This window comes from Macaca fascicularis, chromosome 18 (genome assembly GCF_037993035.2).
Source record: "Macaca fascicularis isolate 582-1 chromosome 18, T2T-MFA8v1.1".
Classification (NCBI taxonomy): domain Eukaryota; kingdom Metazoa; phylum Chordata; class Mammalia; order Primates; family Cercopithecidae; genus Macaca; species Macaca fascicularis.
The window spans coordinates 71,526,111-71,543,102 of NC_088392.1; the positions used below are offsets into that span (position 1 = coordinate 71,526,111).

The 16,992-nt window shown below is 42.8% G+C and overlaps 1 protein-coding gene across 14 annotated transcripts in view; it reads right to left on the minus strand.

Annotated features, from left to right (window-relative positions):
- LPIN2 (lipin 2) overlaps positions 1–16,992 on the minus strand; it is a 127,755-nt gene that overhangs the window by 26,367 nt on the left and 84,396 nt on the right. For 13 of the 14 annotated variants that reach the window (XM_074022760.1, XM_065534070.2, XM_015440130.3 and 10 more), the window contains 11 exons: positions 15,760–16,105; positions 12,460–12,559; positions 9,387–9,574; positions 7,195–7,288; positions 6,725–6,794; positions 5,860–5,949; positions 4,850–4,932; positions 3,368–3,512; positions 2,528–2,676; positions 1,903–1,989; positions 201–353 (listed from right to left, as the gene is read on the minus strand). In XM_074022760.1, coding sequence (XP_073878861.1) covers positions 201–353; positions 1,903–1,989; positions 2,528–2,676; positions 3,368–3,512; positions 4,850–4,932; positions 5,860–5,949; positions 6,725–6,794; positions 7,195–7,288; positions 9,387–9,574; positions 12,460–12,559; positions 15,760–16,105 — 1,505 coding nt within the window. Of the gene's footprint in view, positions 1–200; positions 354–1,902; positions 1,990–2,527; positions 2,677–3,367; positions 3,513–4,849; positions 4,933–5,859; positions 5,950–6,724; positions 6,795–7,194; positions 7,289–8,500; positions 8,644–9,386; positions 9,575–12,459; positions 12,560–15,759; positions 16,106–16,992 lie in introns of those variants that run through there. The other variant, XM_074022761.1, reaches the window with a different exon arrangement.

The following is a 16,992-nucleotide window of genomic DNA, read 5'->3' on the forward strand; positions in this document are numbered from 1 at the left end:
AAGGAGAAAACTTGACAGTTTCTAGAACCTTTCTTCACCAGGCCCACCACATGGCAGGTGAGCAGTTATGTGGTAGGACACCGCCAGGAACCAAAGAACTGGGAGAGGCCTGGCAGCTCCAACATCTGACATCTGTTCCCATACATCCCCCCACCTTGGGCCCAGCATGTGGGGCAGCAAGTTGCCTGCCGGAAAGGTACCTGTGGAAGGCGGAGAACAAACTGCTGGGGGATAGCATCAGGGGGCCCCGGGGCAAGATCGTGCCCTTGTCATTGACCCAGTGCAGGTAGCCACGGGTCATGTCGGCCATGCCAATGGCACGGGCCGAGCAGTACAGAAACTTGTAGCCGTTCCTGAAAGAAAATACACCCTGTTAGCCCACATGTTCTGGTTAAGAGGAAAAACAATAAACAAAAAACCCTGATACTTTTTTCTTTTTTGTTTTGTCTCACTCTGTTACCCAGGTTGGAGTGCTGTGGTGCCATCTCGGCTCACCGCAAGCTCCGCCTCCCGGATTCAAGCAATTCTCCTGCCTCAGCCTCCCAAGTATCTGGGATTACAGGCATGTGACACCATGCCCGGCTAACGTTTATATTTATTAGTAGATACAGGGTTTCACCACGTTGGCTAAGTTGGTCTTGAGCTCCTAACCTCAGGTGATCTGCCCACCTCAGCCTCCCAAAGTGCTGGGAATTACAGGTGTGAGCCACCATGCCTGGCCCACGCTTTTCTTTTAAAAGATCCAAATAAAGTTCCTCTCGTTTACTGTGAAAACCAAATTCTCAAATTTAGTAGGAAACTGCTTAGGATTATAGAGGTTTCAGCTTTCCATGGAAAACGTGGGAAAAAAATGGATGTACAGGCAACTAAGGATTATGTTAAATTTCTAAGTACTGATATAAAATGTTCGGCATCTAGTCCATGAAAACCAGATTAGAGGACAGAAAAAACCTTGGACTATCTTTAAATTACACACTGTAAAGAAAAAAATACAGGGGATCTTATTTATAAAGGCAATGTGCAAGATGCAAACCACTCCATCAGACAAGAAGCAAAATTATACCCAGGTAACTGACATACTCGTAATTTTCCTATTATGGCATTCTCAACTAATGCTGAAGACACTGAGATTCTTCAGATCAATGTAATGTATGTATTAAGAACCCACAAAGGCCATGGCACTGCTATCTTCCCCGCAAAGGGTGCCACAAGATAGAGCAGTCCATGCAAGAACTATTTCCCCCATGCATGCGTGCACTATCTACTCAAAGAAATACAATTTTAAGGCTGGGTGCGGTAGCTCATGCCTGTAATCCCAGCACTTTGGGAGGCCGAAGCGGGGGTATCACCTGAGGTTGGGAGTTCGAGACCAGCCTGACCAACATGATGAAACCCCATCCGCACTAATACAAAATTACGTGCCTGTAATCCCAGCTACTCAGGAGACTGAGGCAGGAGAATCACTTGAACCTGGGAGGCAGAGACTGCGGTGAGCCAAGGTCACACCGTCGCACTTCAGCCTGGGTGACAAGGGCAAAACTCCATCTCAAAAAAAAGAAATACGATTTTAAAATACCCAGAAAATAAACCAAAAATGAAAATCAGCTATCTTGTTAAATTCTAGCTAAAAAAATAACTATTGTTCTAGTTATAGATCTAGGCAGTGCCTGAAACACAGCACCATGAGAATTAACTGAGATGACACAGGTAAGACACATGGTTCGATGTCAATGCCAGGTGCACACGGCTCCCACACCATCAACAGGAAAGGAGTGAGGAAGACGGGGTGCTTCAGCATAAACACATGGCTTGTGTGGACTGAAGACTTACACCATTGTTCTACTGTTCTTAAAGCAAGCTTCCAGCTCACCAGAGCGAGTTAACATGTGGGGAGGTACCTACTCATTGATGGAATGGTAGAGCTTTGCTATACCCTGGTGAGTCCAGTCTTTGCCCAGCTGTGGGAGAATCTGTCCCAAAGCATCCGACCTAAGACAGCAGAAACAGGAAAAAGGTATCAGGAATCAAACACATACAGTGTTTTCCGATTTGGTTGACTATCAGCTGCCAATAACTAACTGGTGGTGGGACACTCTTGAAAGGGGTTTAATCACAGCTTCAAGCAACTGCAAGGCCGTCCCATGCAAGTGCACCCACTGAGGTGCTTCTGAAAGTGCAGTCTCATGAGAACCAGATGCGTGTGTTCGGAGGTAACTGACCACCACACGTTCTCTTTTCCTCTACCCTAATGTCAAGGGGCTTCTTTGTTTTCATATCAGAATTGAAACCAAATAACTAAATCTTTCCAAAAGTGATTTTTGACATTTGTTATGCACCCTCACCATCTCCTCCATGCAAAAAAATAACCCCATGTGGACGATACTGGGGACGCCTCAGGGCATATGGCTTATAAAATGCCTTGGCTGAGGGCTTCGAGCCCCAGGTGAGGAACTCCCCACCACGCACTGCCTGCCCCTCCCTGGACACGGGGCTGCTCCCAGCCACCCACCCGAAGGATTGAGCTTACTTGGTTATTGTCCCATCAATATCAGAAATGATGATCTTGTCATTCCAGTTCCACAGGTAAATGGTCCCTGCACAGCGACAGGTGCCTTGATACTGGGTTGTAATACTAAACACAACATCATTTGGGCCATCATGGAGCTTCAGTTTTGCCTTTTTAAAAAGCATAAGAATAAAGAAAATCAGCTGAAAACATACAGTTTGAAACAATTTAAAAATTTACAGAACAACAACTAGTGTCTCGGAATCCCAGCAAGAGGCAGGATGGTTCCCGTGGTGTTAGACACAGCCCACCCTGTGCCAGGCACAGCTAACAACACTGAGGGAGCCACCGCCTGAACAGTATTTTGGAGTTCCAAGGACTTCTCTGAACCTCCACAAGGCAAAAGGTCTACTACTCTTCTTCCATAACTGAGAATTACTGCTTTAGCACAGCCTGCTCTGGTCCCAGCAAGACCTTTTCATACCGAAAATGGGTCAAAGTCAGGGTGGGAAATAAGAGAGGAGAAACTGTGTCTAAAATGTCATTTCTCTATTGCTGTGGCTCCTAAGAGACAGCACCTGGCTCAGCGCTGGGTTAGCTGTGTACGACGACTCTCAGAGATGGAGGAGGAAGGAGGAAGGAGGTCTGGGGTGGGTGGCGGGACCCAAGCCACAGGTCCCCCAGGTGGGCCTGATAGCTCTTGGGGGTGGGGGTTGTGGTTCCACTACGGATAGGCATGGACACGACCACGCCGTGTGGCACGTATGCAGCTGGGGACAGGTGGACAGAAGAGGATGTGCATCCAATTAAACCGTTACTAAAATAAGTCCTACTGGACAACGCGGATCCCGCAAGACTCACGATCTGGTCTGAGGAGAGGCGCAGAGACTTCTTATATGAAGGTGTGCCGCCGTGGCTTGGGGGCTCGGTGGGGATGGGGTCCACCGTGATGGACTCTTCGAGCTCCTGTGACCCCTCATCACTCGAGGAGTCGTTCTCGGCCGGCCTGTTCAACATTAGCCCAGTTACGGAAGAGGCAGCACGGCATTTTATTGATGAGAGCTTTTCATTGAGGATCATGAAAATAAAGATATCCTAAATCCTTTCTAGGAACGGGTAGAGTTTTCCCTCCTGCCATTCTCCCGTATCCACAGCTCTTCGTGCCTGAAATACTCATCTTGTTAACTGATAAGGCCACTTGCGTAACCGGCAAGTACTTACTTTCTGACTGCGACCCGCTGTTTTCTGCTATGCCCAGTGAATGCCAGAAGGTCTACTGACTCTTGTTGAAAAGGGTATGTATGTTTCACAAGGTACAAATTAAAGAAAACATAATCGTCTACAATGATTTAACAAAACTTGGGGCTGGGTGCGCGGTGCTTCACACCTATAATCCCAACATTCTGAGAGGCTGAGTTAGGAGGGCAGCTTGAGCCAGGAGTTTGAGACCATCCTGGGCAACATAGGGAGACCTAGTCTCTACGAAACATTTAAAAATTAGCCAGGGGTAGTGACACTTGCCTGTAGTCCTAACTACTTGGGAGGCTGAGGCAGGAGGATTGCTTAAGCCCAGGAGTTTGAGATCAGCCTGGGCAACATAGCAAGACCCTGTCTCTACAAAATACAAATGTAAAAATCAGCCAGGCATCGTGTCCCACGCCTGTAGTCCCAGCTGCTCAGGAGGCTGAGGCAGGAGGATTGCATGACCTGAAGAGCTATGATTATGCCATTGCATCCCAGCCTGAGTGACACAGTGAGACTCTAGAAAAAAATCAAAAACTAGTAAGAAAGATTTTAGACACCCCTTAAAAGATACAGGATGGGGGCTGGTAAGGGGCAAGAAAATAAAACCTCAGCCTTAGACACTAAATGAGACAGGCAAGGGCTGGGAGAAGCAAGCACGCACCGGCCTGGGGGAGGTGGACAGGCAGAAGCAGGAACAGGGCGTATCGAGAGCAACTCCTCTCAGGGCTGCTCACCCTCACTGTCCAAAGAATGCTATTTCTTCCAGGAAATGAAATCCACCCAAGCCAACCTTCAGATTATTTTTTATGTCTCCCTGTGGCTCTGGATGGGATGCAGGGGAGCAGGGGCACCGGGGACAACCCGCTCCCATACGCTGATGCCACGGCTCCACAAGGAGGGAGGTGTTTATTTTTCTAAGCTGGTGATGTTTTTTAGAAAAGCAGTTGTCATCTGCTAAGTGGCACAAATACATCACATCATGTCATATCTGTAGAAGATGTTCCCAAGAACTAAAAAAGCTGCCAAATCAACGTAGAAGTAATGGCCCTGCGAGGAGGGCCTGAGTGCTATGAGCTGGGCAGAGGACAGGGCACCCACCTGGCGCTGGCCGGCTCCTTGGAGCTGGATGGCAGGTCACTGGCTGGCGGTGCCTCAGATTTTCCCTCCTTGGATTCTGGCAGCTGTAACAGCAAGATGATAATGGCAACATGCAATTTTTTCCCTACAGATAAGCCAAGTGCATCAGCAGCCCTCTCTAGGAAAGAACACAACTGCTTTCTGAACCCACAACTTAAAAATGCTCAAAAACCAGACTCTCTACTCTGAGCCAAAGAATTAGAAACCTAAGACAGAAGTCATGTGCTTCTACGCAAATCACTGTCCCTACAGACCCAGAAGTAAAGCATTTTAAGAGCACCATTTCAAGTCACAAAACATAATACAAGCGACCCACACTTGTTAGGTCCCCAGCTTCCTTCTCCTCAGCGTAACTCAGTGTGTTCAGAAGGGACTGAAAGGCAGCCCCCCCCCCATGCTGATGTGGACATGAACTTGGTTCAGGCATGACTTCCCTTCTGACATTTGAAAAACAGGTGAAAACTCCCTGAACCCTCTTTTTCAGAAGGTGTTGGGGAAAAAACTTGCTCTGCTGCATGTTTAGTATGGTTCTCTGGATGAATTTCCATGGAGACCTGGTGGGACAGATTCTGGTTATTTGTATCTGGAGCTGTGCAGGGGGACGACAACCTTCTGCTCCTATCTGATAGGTAATGCAATGCAGTAGAAAGAGCACAGGCTCTGGAGTCAGACTCGAGGTCTTGCCCCAGCTCCGTCTCTCACCAGTTACGTGACTTTGTGAAGCACCCACGTTTCCTTACCTGTGAAATGGCAACTCCAGCATCTCTAGTGCTGAGCTACAGTAAAGGACCAAGGTAATGTATGCAAAGCACTTGGGACAGCACCTGCACGTTGTAAGTGCTCAAAAATGGAAACTGCTATATGGTAAGATCGCACTATACAGTCCACATTCCTGTGCCTGACAAAAAGGTTTTTTGAATAAATGAAAGATTCTTTCAGCCCATGGAAATGATGACCTCTAGGTCTGTTACCTGTTTGGTCATGCTTTCTCTCTTTCGCCAAAACCACCAGCGACCAGATTTCTTTGGCATCTTGTCTTTGACCCAGGACTCAACTGTGGCCTGAAAACAACGAAGCTGGGTTAGTCTGGGCAATCTATTGGCCACACAGCACCTACTTTCTATGCTAGCCTGAAGGACAGGGCCTTACTATGGAATGTGAGAATGTGAGCAATGCTCTCTCCACACCTCCCAGACTCCACTAGTGTTTTTAACACCTCCGAGAGACAGACCCTGTCCTACTTTCATGGCACAGCTTTGTGACAGCTCTGTGGCATGAGACCACATGGTCTGCTATGTAGGACCTTAGGGGCTGACAGGTAGGCAAATCTAATTTATCTATCTTTGGAAAATGTGGTCCTCATGAGCTAAGAGGACCAACTAGGCTGATGATGTCTTCTTGGTGGACAGATTAAAAACCAATTGTGAATTTGTATATAACACCATCTGCCCTAACCACACTGATGTCAAGCTTCTCTTGGCTACATCACCTTCTTCTTGCTGCTTCTTCCCATATTAATGGGAGAAAACGTTTTTTTCATTCATGTCCATATTTAACTTATGATTAGAAAAATCTCTCAACTTTTACAGACCATCAGAAACTAGTATTTATATCTACTAAAAGTGAAATAAAGAAGTGGCAGCCCTGCTAATTTCCTAGAGTTTGGGCATGAGATATTTTGAGTGGGTACATATGACTTTGATCTTTTATATTAAATATTTAGCTCAAGTAAAACTTTGACTAGTACCCAGGTCAGAAATATGCACACATGGATTTGTGTAAGTACTGGACGCAGTGGATGCTTTCGGAAAGGCAGCAGATGGTGGATCGCCTCACCTTAGGCAAGCTCTTCTGGAATACTTGCAAGCTAAGGATCATGGGAGCTGCCAAAGCCCAGTTATAGTAACTGTGAGAAACAAAAATTGTGCAAAACCATTACACAGTGAAAGTGAGCAAGAGAGAAGGGGAGGGAATGGGGAAGGGAGAGAGGAGAGAAGTGACACATAAAATTGCTCATTCTTTTCAATAAAGATGATTAGCTAAATTTTTTGTCACATGAATCACAGCTTCAAGCACAACTTCTCTGAACAGAAAAGCCGTAAAATCTATCAAACAGAGTAACGTTTCAATGCTTCATTTAAAAATAAAATTGAAGCTTTACTTTCACTTCAAAGTCATTGCCCAGTGGCTAATTTATATGAGATGACAAGTTTTGTAAGAAGGGAAACTTTGATAAGTAACAGTTAAAAATGGCTTGTAAAAAAACGGCAAGAGTATTTAACAATTATAAAAGCTGGAGTATTTACCGATTATATATCCTTATTACAAGGTTAGGATTGTCTATAAGTCCAGGGTTTTCTGCAAATTCATGATAAGTAATGATATGCTCCATGAATTTTTCTGCAATGTAAAATAATAATCAATTTGGTTAGAGATTATATAAATCCCTATGAGATTATTATAATACTCTGTGCACTGCAGAAATTGCAGGCTAAAATCATCTTTCTAAAAAAACTAATTTTTGAATATTCATCAAAAGCAACATGTCAAATACTTTTTTCCCCCAGGACAAGAGAGAACACTTCTTTTCTATTCTCCTTTTCCACTGTCTCCCAGTGAAAACAAACAAACTAGTAAAATGGGACACGCCAGAGACTTTCAAAAAAATACATACAGATGTGGCTAGAGAGGGATGGAAGACAAACACAGACAGACAGACACACACACACCCACACACACACGAAAACTCTTAAGTTCTATTCTCAGAGGAAGAAACTTTACTGGCAGGCAATAGCATAACTGGGGAATAATCTTACAGCTTTAGCAAGCTACATTATATCAAAACGTATCTTAAAATTGTTTGGGCCAGGCACAGTGGCTCATGCCTGTAATTCCAACACTGGGAGGCCAACGCAGGCCGATTACTTGAGGTCAGGAGTTACGGACTAGCCTGGCCAATATGGTGAAACCCCATCTCTACTAAAAATACAAAAATTAGCCAGGTGTGGTGGCACAAACCTGTAATTCCAGCTACTCGGGAGGCTGAGGCAGGCATGACAATCGCTTGAACCCAGGAGATGGAGGTTGCAGTGAGCTGAGATGGCGCCACTGCACTCCAGCCTGGGTGACAGAGCAAGGCTCTGTCTTAAACAATAAAAACAACAACAACAAAACACATATCTTACGATTGCTTGGAGAATTAAAAACAAACACACACACAAACCCTAGAATTAGGCTCACGGTCTGTGAAATAAATCCAGAGTGCTTACAGAGTGAATGAGGGCATCCCATGAATTTTTGTACCCTGTGCCTAAACCTGTATTCTCTCAGATCTAGGCTAACAGAGACACTGCTCACTTGGATTGTTTCTCCAGGCAATGTGTGTATTACTTACCTTTACTTCCATTTCTGCCTCTTCCAATAAACTCTACCAGAGTACGTCACCAATATTTAAAACAAAGGTGTAACTTTTATATTTTACATATTTTGTATTTCTCATTCCCTCATATATAATTTTTTAAACTGAACATTTAGGAGGATTACAAAAAGAATGTGACCTATTTAACTTTGTCCCTAGAATGAACCACAGGCCATATCACACTTTAAATTTCTTGCAAAATATAAAGCAAACAAACAATGAAGAGACAGAGAAGACACATAATGAGCTTCCTGTGACCCTGGAAAGGAAAGACTTCAGGAACACATGGTCCTGAGCCTCTGGCCACACCGTCCGCCACATCATGCCTTCAGTTTCTCTAAGGGAAAGGGAAGACAAAAGATGACAGTAGTCATGGAAAGAAAATATTTCCTTAGAGGAAAATCAAACAGGGGCCACAGGCCAAACTGAGAAATACTAAGAAGAGTTCAGTTCAAAAAGGAAGGTTAAAAAAAAATGCTGATGAATTGAGGACAGATGCACACGGCACTCAGCCCAGCCTAAACGCGTCCTGACATCTCTGCTAAACTCCCTCTCGACTCCTGAGCAAGCTTTACTCTCGTGGGCCAACCCTCCAGCCTTATACAGGAAGTAATCCTCCTAATTTTTGCCAGAAAGACCCTTTACTCAGTGGACAATCAATTTCTACAACTTCAGGGCCCTATATTCATGTCTAAGGCCCAGTGCTTTCCAGAAGGGCAGCTGGGCCCCACTCCCACAAATGTTTCAGTAACTTTACAGACGGGAAAACTGGTGCAGTGTGATGATCCCACCCTGACGGCTCAGAAAACACGGCGGCCTGATAACTCCCAACCTCTTAATTTGAAATTAGAGCCTTTAAGGACACACTACCTCAAAGCCACCCCATAAACAGGTGTCAATGAAGACCTTAAATGAGGGTGTAAGGGTCTGACATTACAGAATATACCTATTACCTGCACAAAATCACTAAAGAACTTACATATCCTGAAACGGCAGGATATTGCTTACATGGCAAGTTTTAACCAAGTGATGACCAGACTGCTCTCTGAAAGGAAGACGGGACACCGACACCCAACGTACCTTTTGAAATTTCTCCATTTTCACTGAGGCCCCCGCAAAGGGAGAGGGTGACGTCGGGCAAGTCCATGGCAGAATCTGAGAGACACTCAGTGCCGCTATCTGCAGCTGCGCTTCCCACAGACTGTGGGGACTGGGAGCCGGAGAGTGTGTCAGACTCAGGCCACTGCCTGGAGCCGGGCTCTGATTCACTGCGGGCAGGGGATGCGGAAAAAGATCTGCGTTATTACAACTCCTTGAATTCCTGGTTTACTGCATGGTTCTCTGGGGGCTCAAACCAAGTAACACATCCCCTAAAAAGAACAGATGGACCTATAATCAGGCATAACTTTTCTTAGGTAGGGTTTAGAATTGTATCATAAATGACATTAAAGATAACCTAATATAGTACTAGTGAGAAAGTAACTGTGAATATAGTAAATATGTCACAAAATCACTACGGTCATTCACAATAATGCAAACATTTCAACTATGGCCTTTCTGATTTTTAATTAAAGGAGTAAAATAGTTATAAGTATTTATTTACATTTCCATGATGAAAATGACAGGGTAATTAAGAAAATCTGATGCTTGTAAACCTTTGATCCTAACGTCCTAGAAAAAGCTGTGGCACTTTACACATCCTGTAGAAAATTACTGTAGTCCAAGGTTATATTCTTTAAAAACTAAGGCTTTCCTAAGTTCGCCTGTCACCTCACAAAGAAGGAAGGGGAAATTCAACGAGCAAATTCTCCAGGGGCAAGACCCACCCAGAAAAAGAAACGCAGTGAGAAATAAACTGGATATCCGTAACTGTCCTTCCAGGAGCTAAAGGTGAGGTTCCTGAGTATTTTCATTTTTCAAGATAAGGCACAGAAGCCAGGTTTCAGAAGGTGATCAAGGGAAACCTTATGCAATGAAGTGCAAATATGAGAGCGAACAATCACGAACGGCACAGCATCTTAAGTCTCACGGTCACCAATGCTTACTACTCTATACCCTTTCAACAGGTATTTCAGCTCACATTTGAGATATTGAGAATTTTCAAATTCACTTATTTTATTCAAAAAGCCAGTATTTTTCATATTGATTTAAAACAACAATGACCCAGCGGTTTACTCGCTCTTTCCAACAAATCTCATCTTCGAGCAGTAGGTGGCAGCAGACTACAGATATGTTGTAACTAAACAGTTTCAAAAGCTGTTTTGCATTTGAATCAACAAAAAAAATTCAGGTTTTTGGATATTTTTTTCTCTTAATAGCAATGCACACTCACACCCACAAGATTGAGATTAACTGGACTGACAGAATGTTCTCACTGGAAACAGAAAATCAGCAGAACTGTTGTTATACTGGAGGTAAGGGGCAAGGGCCAACCCTTCTGTGTTCACCGCACCTGTGTCCTCTTTCTCTGGGGCACACGGCAAGGCCCGCCTGCAGTCAGGTGTGGCCACGTGAGCACATGACCAAGCCGTGAATAAGGGATACGTGGTGCCCCTCCCCAGGGGCCCTCTCCTATGCGATGCTCATTCCTTTCTCTGCTGCCCGTAAACTCTGGACTGAGACCCCATGGGGATGGGAGAGCCTCAAGGTGAAAGGAGCCTGTGTTCCTGAATCCCTATGGGCAAGGCCTCCCCTGAAACACCAACGCAGCACGTTCTCACAGGGGCAAGAAACAAAATTCCATCGTGGTAGGCCAACAAGATCAGGGGTTCCACCTCTACAGCAGTTAGTGTCACCCCAACCAGTAACAACATCTACAAATGTGGGGATGCCATCTGACTCAGGATGCCACCGAATACAAAAGTGTGTGATTTATACTAAAGTTCAGTGATAATTACCAATATTGTAAATTTGGTAATGAAGATGGTAAGGATCACGACATGACTATGCTTATATGGATTACAAGAGTCTCACTCACTATCTTTAAATATTTATGAAATGTTTCAAGAAGTAGTTAATGAGGTAAGAAGCTTCCTTAGCGCACGGACAGTGACTGTGAACAGGTAAATTACAGTAGTGTGGAGTAAGATATCACCACCTTAGTTACTCTCCTCACTTTTTAAAAGAGAAACTAAGACATATACTTAAGGAATACCAATATAAATGATTAAGGCCTGGGAAATGTGGGGAAAAGGTGGTAATTCTATGACAGCTTATATTTGAACTTTCCTACTGTTAAAGCCGCTTCAGTTTTTTCACCTTCAAAAAATCCAACTATTACTTCAAATGAAGTAGATATGTTGAGATAAATTCAGGACAGAGCTAGAAAGGAGTTTTAAGAACTTTCCCAAAATACCTGTAAACAATTTAAATAGCCTTATGTCAATCCCATCTTTCTATTCCAAATAAAAAACAAAATATACTTTTCAGTAATTCATTACAAGTGTTTAATTATGTGTGCCTATGGCTCGGTATATTCAAGTCACATTTTCCATGGAGAAAAGCTGTTTTTTTGTAACCACAGAGTAACAGTTTAATAGAATTCTCCTAAGATTGGAAATGAACTTGGGCAGGCAGTCCAAGTGTATCATATTTGAGGCTCTTATTTGAATTAATTCAAAGGGAAAATGTTGCAGGACAGTGAGGGAGGCTGGGTGACAGCTGTGGGGCTGCAGGGCATGTGGGGAGCACGCGCGGCTGGGGCAGCACCTCACCAGACCCAGACCCGGCTCAGAAAAGGCTCAGGATCTCAGACTCCAAAGGAGTAAAAGCCTTCTTTGGAAAACATTTTCAAATAAAGATGTGTTTCTTTTAAAACACATAATAAAATAAATGCTAAAAACTTTCCCCAAGCATGTTGAGTTTATATTAACCACTACAGGAAAAGCGAATCAGAAGTCATATACCCTTACGTAGGTTTAACTAGTATCTCTCCTCATTGTATTGAGAATGTCTTCATAAGTAATTATTAATTTCAAGTCACTATATTGAAATAACACATGAACTATTTCTAAATTTTCCAAAACCTGAAGCTATCATCACATTTAGCTAAAGGATACCATCATCTTGTTCTTTTTTCCTGAGATAAAATGTTTTACTCTAGAAATAATTAGACTATTTCAGAGCTGTCCTTCAATAAAAAGGACCACTCTACCTTTTAGGGAAATAAAGAGCTGCAACTTCAGGTTCTAGACCCTTTAAGTCATCAAGGTAAATATCATCAGGTCCTTGGTGCTGGCTTCTTTTGTGAACACCTGTTTAAAAAAAAAATCAGAGGTAAGAATTTAGTTATTCTTCATTTACAGTTTTGCAAAACACACACAGGTTTGCAAACAGCAAGACTGACAAGCAGGATTTGAATAGGGTTTTAATTTTATAGGTGTCAACCAACCTTTTTACTTAGGTTGGTTCTCAGCCATCCATGCCAATAGAGGAGAAGTTCAGTGCTTCATACACATACTTTGATTTTACTTATTTTCTCATTTGCTGTTAATTAATACTAGCCCCTAAATAATTTATATTTTAATGGTGAAGTCTTTTTTATATTTATAGGTAAGAACAAGCATGACCAAACTTAAGGCAACGACCTGCATTGGGAACGAGGGCATTACTCTAAAACCATGAAGGGAAGGTTGTCTGGGCACAGGATATTCACATGGTGCCCAAGTATCCACCCTGCGTTACCTTCTAACTACAAAAGGACAAAAAACACTTCACAATGGATAGATGCGGCAGATAACATCTTAAATAATCACGTTCAGCATTACTATTAGTGGTCATCACGAGATACAATATGAGTACCCAATATATGCAATAAAGTGATCTGCAATTCAAATAATAACTCTAAGCCTCTAGACCTGTACTGCCCACTCTAGTGACCACCAGCCACATGTGGGTACTGAGCATTTAAACTGTTGCTAAAGTGAGGTAAACAAAATTAAGATACTTCATTAATAATTTTATATTGATTCCACAGTAAAATTATATTTTGGATTTATTGGCTTAGATGAAATATATCACTAAACTTAATTTCACCTTATTTTACTTTCTTAAAATCGGCAATGAGATGATTCAAAATGACACGTGATTCATATTCCATTTCCAGTGGGCAGTATGTTCTAGAGCTAACTACCAGTTAAGAAAATACAGGAATGTCACCTTCAAAAAAACAGACAAATCCAGGACATGAAAGAGCCTGGAAGACACTGGCTGGGCTCTTTAAAAGGTTACTATTACGGGTGTAGAGTGGGTATGAGTATATGAGAGAACGTTCTAAAATAAAAAAGATCAATTAAAAGAAACATAAAAATCAAATGCAACATGTGAACCCTGATGTGATTTTGGCTTGGGAAACAGGCCAGCTAAAAAAATATTCTTGGTACAACTAGGGAAATGTAAACATGAATTCTTCAAGATGACAATAGTACTGGGACAATGCAGAGAATGTTCACATTCTTAGAAGGTATATCCTGGCATATTTAAGAATGAAATGTCATGCCTGCAATTTGTTTTCAAATGTTTTATTAATAAAACACTGCATGTGGATGAATGGAGAGATGTAGGGAGAGAGGGGTTGAGAAGGAGAGAGGGAGGGCAAAATGTAGAATAAAAAGTAGAGGCGAAAAAGAATGAGGCCAAAGAATAGTAAAAACCACTGAGGGTTCCTGTCTCTAGTCAGATCCTGCACTGTGTGCTAAAGAACAAGGGTCATCAGTTCCAAAAACAAAGCATTGATCCTAAAAGAACCGGATTTCCCTCCTTAACATCTCTTAGAGCAGAACAAATGGCTACAGGCCTTTGGTGGAAGAGCAGGTGCCAAGTTAAGCCACCATTAGCTAGATGGTTGGATTTGACCATGAACACTTTCATAGTCACATTCTTTCATTTTGGATAAATTATTTCTGAGTGACCTTGAAGGTCCATACCTGTAGTAAATATGTATTCAGTTGGTTTATAATTACCTAATATTTGGCGCTAGAATTTTTTTTTTTTAAGTGAAATAGGTAGCTGGCTATATATGATGTTGGGTAATTTTAGGGAAGGTTTCACACTTTCCTAAAAATAGGATCCAACGCCAGGATTCTGAGTATGTCTGTTCTGACTCTTACTGTACCGAGTAGTGATGGTTGGCTTTTTATTTTCAAATAGTAAGGATGTTCTGATTAAACTTGTGTTCCAAAAGTGAGGAAGAACTCTTAAACCAGCAGTTGGATGTTTTCGTTACCTATTTTATTTTTTTTTTGAGACAGAGTCTCATTCTGTCACACGGATTAGAGTGCAGTGGTGCAATCACAGCTCACTGCAGTCTTGACCTCCCTGGGCTCAGGTGATTAGAATAATTTTTAAGGTAATTTTTATTATTATTATTTTTGAGACAGGGTCTGGCATGGGGTGGCGTGATCTTGGCTCACTGCAACCTCTGCCCCAGGGCTCATGCGATCTTCCCACCTCAGCTTGGGTGGGACCACAGACAACGCCACTACGCCAGGCTCAGTTTTCCATGTTTAATAGAGACAGGGTTTCACTGTGTTGCCCAGGCTGATCTTGAAATCCTGAGCTCAAGTGATCTGTCCGCCTCGGCTTCCAAAGTACTGGGATTACAAGTGTGAACCACTGCACCTAGCCTTCTACCTATTTTAAAGGGAAATAATCAGCACAAGAGATCACATCCTCATAATTAGTATGCGTTTACTTTTATCCAATATTACTGCTAAAAACCTACCTAATTTAGCCTCAACTAAGAAGATGTTTCAAATGAAAACATTTTTTCTCTATTCTAATTTTTTAAGATTCTACTTCACTTTACTGACATACCTAATCAATAAAGTGGTTAATTTTACTCACCAATTGATTACAACTCATTATTTATTTTCTCAGTAAATGCTTCTCAAGAACCCACTGAGTAGCAACAGTCGGGAGACAGGAGTGTAAAAGTCAGGCCCTGCTCCAACTGGACTTTTCAGGGGGACGCCATGCAAAGCAATTGTAAGAAAGTGAGTGATGGGCCTGGGCACGGTGACTCACACCTGTAATCCTAGCACTTTGGGAGGCCGAGGCGGGCAGATCACCTGAGGTCAGGAGTTCGAGACCAGCCTGGCCAACATGGTGAAATGCCATATCTACTAAAAATACAAAAAATCAGCTGGGGATGACGACGTGTGCCTGTAACTCCAGCTACTCAGGAGGCTAAGGCAGGAGAACTGCTTGACCCCATGAGGCAGAGGTTGCAGTGAGCCAAGATCACGCCAATTGCACTCCAGCCTGGGCAACAAGAGCAAAACTCCAGCTAAAAAAAAAAAAAAGAAAAAGAAAAAGAAAAAGAAAAAGAAAGTGTGCGATGGGTTTTGACTGGTGAGTACAAATACAGAGGCACCCATCACATGTTATGTGGAACACTGAAATAATGTGCCATCTAATTTGAGAGTACCTGGAGCCAAATTAAACAAATGATTACCTTTCTTCTTTGACGGCGAGTCTACTTTAGCTGCCGGTTTGGATTCTGAGGGCGCCTCCGCTAAGGCTGGGTTGGGAAGGTGGTCTGCATCTAACATAGATGAAATCTGAGGACTCTCAAGAGGAGGTTCGAGAAGCTCTGCCACAGACGTTGGGTCACTCATCTGTGTACCCAGGGCTCTCGGTCTGGGCTTCACTATGGTACAGACAGTGTCTTCCATGGAAGCATCCTTCTCAACTTCACTTATGAGGCTGTCCTCACTGGGAATTACCCGAAAATGGGTATTTTCTGATGGTGTAATTGTAGCTGTCCTAGGATGATGGTCAGATCGTTCTCTTTTGCTGACCTAAAAAAGTTAAATTATTTAAAAATTAAACTACTTTCAGGGTATTTGTTAGAATCTGGCAATGTGTTCATTCTATTTTTAACTTAACACATTCATTAAATATCTTACTTTGTAACATGTAAAAATTCCATAATAAAGTGAGAAAAACTAATAATTGCATTTTGCTCAATATCGTGATACTTATAAATGTTCTGGCCGGGCACGGTGGCTCACGCCTATAATCCCAGCACTTTGGGAGGCCAAGGCAGGCAGATCACTTGAGGTCAGGAGTTTGAGATTAGCCTGGCCAACAGGATGAAATCCTGTCTCTACTAAAAATACAAATATCATCCAGGCATGGTGGCAGGGGCCTGTAATCTCAGCTACTCAGGAGGCTGAGGCAAGATAATTTCTTGAACCCGAGAGATGGAGGTTGCAGTGAGCCGAGATGGCCCCACTACATTCCAGCCTAGGTGACAGAGCAAGACTCTATCTCAAAAAAAACCGTATACATTAAATGTTCTACTGAAAAGTTATACTGGAGAAGACTGAGGAAACTGACAATTTTCAGTTACTAAGAAGTAAAAAATACTCATTTTGGCGGAGAAAACTTAATGAAAATTTAGCCCTCCTTGGACCACATTAAGGCTCTGTTAAAACAGTGTAAAAGTGGCAAGTCTAAATTCGATCACAAATGTAAGCAAAATGTATGTTTAAAAAACCTAAATTCAACAGAAGATCTAAACATTGTCTCTCTCAAGAAATTTATCTTCCCAGTTCTTTCTTCTTTCATTATGAGCTGGCAAAAAAAGGTTTAACAACTTCTTGTTTAAAATTTCAGTGTTGGCTGGCGATGGTGGCTCACACCTGTAATCCCAGCACTCTAGGGAGGCCAAGGCAGAAGGATC